Source organism: Odontesthes bonariensis, chromosome 7, assembly GCF_027942865.1.
Source record: "Odontesthes bonariensis isolate fOdoBon6 chromosome 7, fOdoBon6.hap1, whole genome shotgun sequence".
NCBI lineage: Eukaryota > Metazoa > Chordata > Actinopteri > Atheriniformes > Atherinopsidae > Odontesthes > Odontesthes bonariensis.
This window is the reverse complement of record NC_134512.1, coordinates 4,879,185-4,886,624: the sequence shown is the minus strand read 5'-3', so window position 1 is coordinate 4,886,624 and position 7,440 is coordinate 4,879,185. Positions and strand designations below refer to the sequence as shown.

The 7,440-nt window shown below is 40.2% G+C and overlaps 1 protein-coding gene across 1 annotated transcript; it reads right to left on the bottom strand.

The window, feature by feature from the left end:
• Positions 1–241: 241 nt before the first annotated feature.
• Positions 242–7,440, bottom strand: fezf1 (FEZ family zinc finger 1). The gene is made up of 4 exons (XM_075470885.1): positions 6,296–7,440; positions 5,370–5,504; positions 4,270–4,402; positions 242–3,565 (listed from the first exon to the last, which is right to left on the bottom strand). Exons 1-4 carry the CDS (start codon positions 7,106–7,108, stop codon positions 3,348–3,350), a joined length of 1,299 nt encoding a protein of 432 aa, XP_075327000.1. The 5' UTR covers positions 7,109–7,440; the 3' UTR covers positions 242–3,347.

Below are 7,440 nucleotides of genomic sequence, written 5' to 3'. Positions count from 1 at the left end.
ACTGTGACTGAAAAGCGGCCCATTAAGTTTCAACTTGTGGCTGCTTAAAACGTTTTTAGACTGTACCTCTGCTCTAAAATCCAAATTTTATAAGTCAGTGGCTTAAAGAAACAGAAAATACCCACAGCAATAAATCTACAGATTTCCTTTTTTTAATGACAAATGAAATATAACTTTATTTTCCCCTTTGGGGGATTGATAAAGTGTTATTCAGTTCATTTCATTTCATAGAGAGTGCTAACATTTCCCTGGTATTTTACAGCCATTTAAGAAAAATTGTTGTCAAGACTATGCTTGAAAGATGTTGCCTTCCAAATGCAAGAACTCATGACAAACACAAGGTGGCACAATCATTTACAGGAACGTGCCCTTACTTGGTTTCCTCATGCTTTCTCTTTGCAGAGGAGAATTCCCTCTGCAATGAGGTTTTGTACCAATTTTTTTTACAGTTTGACCATGAATTCAATTTGAGTGTACCTAGTCAATGTAAGACATGACTGTAACTATTGCTTTATGTGACCAAAAGAACTGCAACTGTAAAGAGGACCCAAATGTTTAGTGGAATGGTACGCACCCAGTAAGAAAATTTTAGTAGTAGCTGCTGCTCTCGGTCTTACTTTCAATAGATTTCTTTTTTCACAAACGGCACTAGTGCAGGCTTTAACCAATTAACATTGAGTCTCATTTGAGGGACACAGAAGTATTTAGCTTGGAGCAAGTAGTTATTTCCTTTTTTTAAACAACCCCAAGAGATCTTTCAAGGACAGTCCCGATGGCCAAGTATGCAGGCTACACTGTGATGGCCTATTTGACAAGTTTTCAAACAGTTTAAAGAAATGGCAAGGTTATTTTGACTTTTGGCTGGCATCTATTTGTAACTATGTATATAAAAATGACCTATGGATCAGCCACTTCCATTTATCCCACAGACTCATACACACACACACACGCACGCACGCAGAAAAAACACACACACACGCACATTAATCACAGATAAAGTACTGAGGAAACCTTTACATCCATGACAAGCTCCAAGACATATGCCCTTGGAGATTTAAATACTTTTGGTCAAAAGAAGTCTTACGTTTGTCCAATATGATAGGAGCAACTCTCAGTGATGTTCCCAAGTTCAAACAAACAATACAAACAGCACAAACAACCGTGTGTTATACAGAATAGTTGATAGCCAAGGTGGAAAATAAAAGTAACTGAACTTTCATGCTTTGAAGGTTTACAGATTTAAATTCAAGACGAGTTCAAAATTATTCTTTTCTTTCCTTCTAACAATAAACAGTTTGATGGAACCCATCATAAACTGTTTTTACACATGAACGCTGGATATTTTCAGAGAATTTGTGGATAATTTTGTCTGCACTTATTCCACAGTTGATGGTCACACATCTGCCTCACAGTGCAAGATTATGTGTGTGTGCATGTGCGTGTGTGTGTGTGTGTGTGTGGAGATGGGGTGGGGGGTGGGGGGTGGATAGGATATGATGCAGAAATGATGCTTTGGAAATCGTAGTTTCCATTACATGTTGAGAATAGGCTCCTTGTTTTGATATGATTACTACATGTATCTGACTGTATCCACAACAGCGAGGAGCTAGTGGAAAGCCAAATGCAGGTCAGAACAAAGGCGAATAAAGGAGCAACTCTCAACAGCATTTACACCCACTCTTTGCTGCTACGTTGGTACATTGTCTCACTGTTGATTTTCTGGCGATTTTACAAGAAGGGTGTTTGCAAAATATTCTCAAGAAGTCTGATCTGAATGACTCGTTCACACATGCCATTACTCCAGAACATGAGTGGAGTATTTAAGGAATCCAGTGCATGTGCAGAAATCCCTCCAATGAACACGATAATTTAAAGTACAAAACTCATTGATGTATAATTGTTTAATTTTATGTATTGTTTTTGTTGTCAGCAAATGCCATGACAATATCAAAATGAATGCTTTCCTTACCCTAACAGCTCCAAGCCCATAGTTCAAGTGGCATAATTAAAAAACTCAATAACTCAATAATAACACAACTTGGCATTGTTTCTTTCATCAAATAATTACCCAGTCAGGGAGAAAAGATACAGCTCTGTGGGACAATTTTCACTTTCAAGTAAAAACACATTTGGAGCTTATCAAGTGAGTTTATTTATATGGATTTTGTTGACATTAAGAAAAAAAATATATCACAAGGTTTATCCTTTGAGATGTTGGCACAAATTTGTTTTTGTTTACAATAAAATCTAACTTAACATAAGTTGATGTGTGCTGTGTCATTACTGCCAAACCTCTGATTTTAGAAATAATCCTTCTCACATCCTGAGATCTAACTGAATTATAATGATGACTAGAAATTGCTGTTGACTAATGGTTTAATAATTAGCCATTATTATAATAGAATAACTGACTTATAATTAGAGGGCAGTAAAGTTCAGGTTATCCCCATGTGTCATGTGTACTAAATCCACAGTGAGCTGCAAGAGACAGACTTATCCGGTCAGGATGAGAGTCCAGGTAAGGGTCGGGGCTAGAGTTCAAGGTAACACCATTTTTGGCGTGGGGGGCCTCTACGGGAAACACAAGGGTTAAGAAATGCCCTGAGGTTTTTTGCATTTCGTTTTAGGGTCAATGATTAAACTTTTTCTTCTGGGTTGGAGCATTAGGTGAAATTTATTTAAATTAAATTAAATAACATCAGGGGTGCTGCACGGACTGGTTTCACTTTCTAAACTTTGATGATAATCATGATATTATGAAGTCTCGTGCGGAAGGGATTTTAGGGTGATTCAGGGAAACTAACTCAGCTTTTCAAAAGGACAACACTGAGGAAACAATGTATTTGTGAATAAATGATTGTGCACACTTTACCATAAATGAGTCAACACAAAGCGTTAAGCTTTATAACTGTGCAAGAGAAAAATATACTGATTTAGTTATTAAAGGAAATGAATGATGTAATTAGTAGGTACAAAAGAGGCAACAATAATCATTCTGGGCATTAGGCAATATTTTTGAGGAAATTATTCACCTTATTAAAATATTTAGCCAAAATCAGTTTGACGGACATATGAATGATTAAAGAGTAAAACTCTAAGGAATGAAAACACAATATAAATTACTATTTAAAGGTTAGTTATTTTACAGTGCTAAATAATAACGATATGAGTAGTCTACTTATCTGCGCAAAAAAAGTGCACAAAATCAAACAAAATAAATCTTCTCCCTGACACCACAAGCCGCCAGGTTTAGTTTAATGTGATAAAGATTTGGAGAAGGTTCTCAGAGGATATTTTTGGTGAATTGGAAAGAAATAGAGCCAGGTCTCTCAGGGCATTAAGGAGGACTATGCCCCAGTCGGGTCATGCAGCTTTCTGACATGTTTCTTCAGGTCAAAGTTCCTGCAGAAGCCCTTGCCGCAGGTGGGACAGGTGAAAGGCTTCTTGTCGTTGTGCGTGTGCATATGGAAGGTGAGGTTGTACACCTGGTGGAATGCCTTGCTGCAGATGGAACACTTGAACTGCTTCTCCCCGCTATGTGTCAGCTTGTGGTTCTTGTAGTTTCCTGCATAGAATTAGAGCATGATGAGAAATAAAGACATCCACGGTGTAATGACACAAATCATTTCATTGCACCTCACAAGTCTGTTGTCTGAATGGCAAAAATGCTATGAGATCTCACTGAGAAAGACCCAAAACAAAATATTTAATTCAAACATGGATTTTATGTGCATCACAAAATCAATAGTTTCTGTATCAAAGGAGCATGATAACTGCCTGGCAACAACTCAAACTGTTAGTTTGATAAGTCTTTTGTCAACAAACTCCCACCAACACAGGTCCTGGTTTTGCTTAGGCACGCATAGGCACAGTCCTTTTAATATCAATCAATCAATCAATCAATCAATCAATCAATCAATCAATCAATCAATCAATCAATCTTTATTTATATAGCGCATTTCATACCACAGGCAACTCAATGTGCTTAATAATAATAAACATGATCTTAAGCTTAAATCACAGCAGCACAGCTATGACAATCAAATCTGTCAACCTGCAGCCTTCAGGGAACAAAAGTTGGAAAGTAAAAAATAAATATATTTCATATATTTCTTTATCTTACACCATAACTTTATGTGAATAAAAACTGATGTATTATTATTATTGTCAGTGTTTAAGTTTGAATATTGAGTAACTAAGCTCCAGACTGTTCAAAAGTAAGAAATGAAGACTGACAAGATTAACAACATTTTATATGTACTGCCTCACCTTTCTGATGGAATCCTTTCCCACAAAACTCACACACAAATGGTTTGTATCCTGCGTGGATGCGTGTGTGCGTGTTGAGGGTAGAGCTGCGGTTGAACGCTTTCCCGCACTGGTTACACTTGTGAGGTTTTTCCTGTGTGAAGTAATCAAAATATTCAAAAATCATGGTGGAAAATCCAAAACATATTGCAGTCAAAGGGATATCATTGGGATCCAGGAGAATATAGAGAAAAAGCAATGATTTAAGAATAAAGTTGGGATTTTTTTTTTTTTAATGAATAGATTTTTTTTAGCTTCCATTTCTAAAGGACTTTATTGACATTTCCAGCGGAGACGTTTTCCTGGGAGAATGCTTTTCGGAACGGGTTGTGTCACAGTGAAAACCCAGGAGAAGCTCTATCCCTACAGACAGGCTAAGCTGCAGCGTTTAGTGTGTGGCTGCAGACTCACAAATAGTTTAATACTCATTAGAAAACATACTAGGAAAGGCGCTTTTTAAAAAAATTAAATGTATTATTATTATTATTATTATTATTATTATTATTATTATTATTATGTGTTCAACGGCAGTTATCAAAATACAGAAAAAGTAAACTCAATGTGAAATCCTTGTCCTTCCTATTATAAGGAAGTTTAAATCTAATGCATTTAAAAAAAAAACATGTAGCTACTTTGTACGACAACCCTGCTTCGTGGATATATAATGAAAACATTTTCAAATAGATGACCCAACATAGAATTAGACTGCTATCTCACAACGTGGTTTACTTTTAAATGTCGCCTTCTAAAATCGGCCACTGTAGGTTATTTGTTGAGAAAAAAAAATAGATCAACAAATAACACAAAATTTAACTAATTGTTTAGGAGAGTAGTGATCATAGTGGCCGGGATTCAGCATTAAAATTGTCAACAGTTTTCTGGAATCTAAACATTGACTGGTAATTCTAGTGGAAGCTTAAACCAGCCAACAGAGAACACACGTTCATGAAAAGACAACAAATAAAACGCCGGTAGGCAAAAAGTCGGGTCCGAAGAAGCTGCGCCTGGGCGACAGTATGGAGTGAATAATCTTTGATAAAATAACGATTAGTTCGTCTTACCTGAGTGTGGATGATTTTGTGTCGGCACAGCGTGCTCGCCTGTCGGAAGCCTTTCCCGCAGACTTTACACACGAAGGGCCGCGCACCGGTGTGCACGGGCATGTGGCGGGTCAGATTGTAGTGCGCATTAAACACCTGAGAAGGGGGGAAACAGCAATAACAATAATAATAATAATAATAATAATAATAATTGAAAAGAAGAATCTCTTTTATCATCACGTTGCGTTCGGTTAAAAGCGGAGTAATCTTCTGGGATCAGTTAATCGGCCGAATAGCCTAAACGGAATCATTTACAACGAAATTAAAACAACGAAAGGCGGCGACATTACCACAAATTCCTAAACAAGCGGCAGGTCCCACTTTTAATAATTTATTCTGAGAAATCGAAATGATAAAAGTCTACTCCTTTAGACTGCCAAATAAATTGACATGTTTCCCCAAAACAGTTGCTCGAGCCCTGCGTCATTTTCACAGAAAATAAAAGGCCGACACACCTTTTCAATAGAACAGCAAATAAATCCAGAGTCGGAGTGGTGAAAGCGCAGAAGCATATCCCAAGAGAAATGCAAACCCTTCAAGTAGGCCTACATCTAGACATGTACAAGACAAAACGTTTGTAATATAACCATGTATTAAATTCAGTGCATATCAATAATTAGGCAAATGGGTGGCCATGCTTCCTGTACGCATTTAAATTATTATGCTGTGGACAAAGGCCTGTGATCCAGTAAAGGCAGTCGGAGTACTTGCAGTTTGATATATTTTTTTTTTTTCATTATTTAGCCTATGAGACAGAGCTAGGATTTTTTTTTTAACAATCAAAGCCTTTTATCTGATCGTTTGATTTGCAGTTCTGGGCATTCTCTGGTGTGATTTGGCTCAATTCCACCCTGCGATTGGAATAACTAAACCTCGAAGGCACTCACCTTGCCGCAGACCTCACAGGTGAAAACTTTGGGCTTGCTGCTGGGACAGGTGCCGCTCAGCCGGGCAGCCGCCGCGGCCGCCGCTGCTGAACCTTTAAAGATCTTGTCCGTGAGTATTTGATCCCTCTCCTTCATGTAGTGCTGGATATGGCTTTGAGACAGTTCTTTGAAGGCCTGCACACCAGACACTGAATACCTCTCCCCGGTCTGTTGCAGCCCAGACTTGCTCTTCTCCGACATGAGGGCTTTGTGTCGGGCGCTGAGCAAGTAAGAGGCCATAGGGTGCAGGTTGACCAGGCCGGCCGGCGGGGGACAGGCGCCACTTTCCCCGCTGCAGTTTAGGTAGCACACGGTACCCATAGTGTGGAGGGAGGACTGGTTCACCACGCGAGGTCTGAAGAGTTTGTATTGGCCTGCGGTTTGGCTCACAGTGGAGTCCTCCAGCTGGTTCGTATAGTTCAATCCAAAGCCGAAAAAGTCTGCAGGAGCCGGTAGAGAAGAAGCGTCCAAGTGGCCCGGGTCGAGTCCGGTAATACTGAGCCGGTGGCCCGACTCAAACCCAATCGGTACCAGTGGGATCATGCAATGTAGCGAGGATGGACAGACATCGGATTTCCCCAAGGGAGCGGACTGGAACCAAGTGGGGAGCGGTATCGACTTGGGCTCGGGTGTTCTGGCCATAATCCGGTCGATGGAGAAAGCGAGGGGTTTGCTGCCGCTGCCGGAGGTGAGCATGTCTGAATCCGCGGGCTGGCTCCTGGAAGCCGGGGGGGAGCCGAGGATCCCCGCTGGGCGGCAGAGATAACCGTCCATTATCTGCGCATCAACCACGCTTAGACAACAACAACAACAACAACAACTGTAAACTTCTGAGATAAAGCGGGAGTCCGCGCTGCTTCTCACCGGCCCGCACGAAAGGGCACCATCTGCCGCGGAACCCTCCAGCAGATCAGTAACTCTGTTTCCCCACTTATTGACGGCAATCAGTGCCGTCCTATTAGCCTGATCAGTGCGTGTGGAGAGTCAGAGACCTTCCTGATCGTTACCGCGCAGGAAGGCGAGCGGACAAGGAGATCATTTGCTCAGTCCTCATCCGTCAATTCTGCTCTTGTCGCTGATGGAGGTAAAGAAGGAGGAGGAGAGGA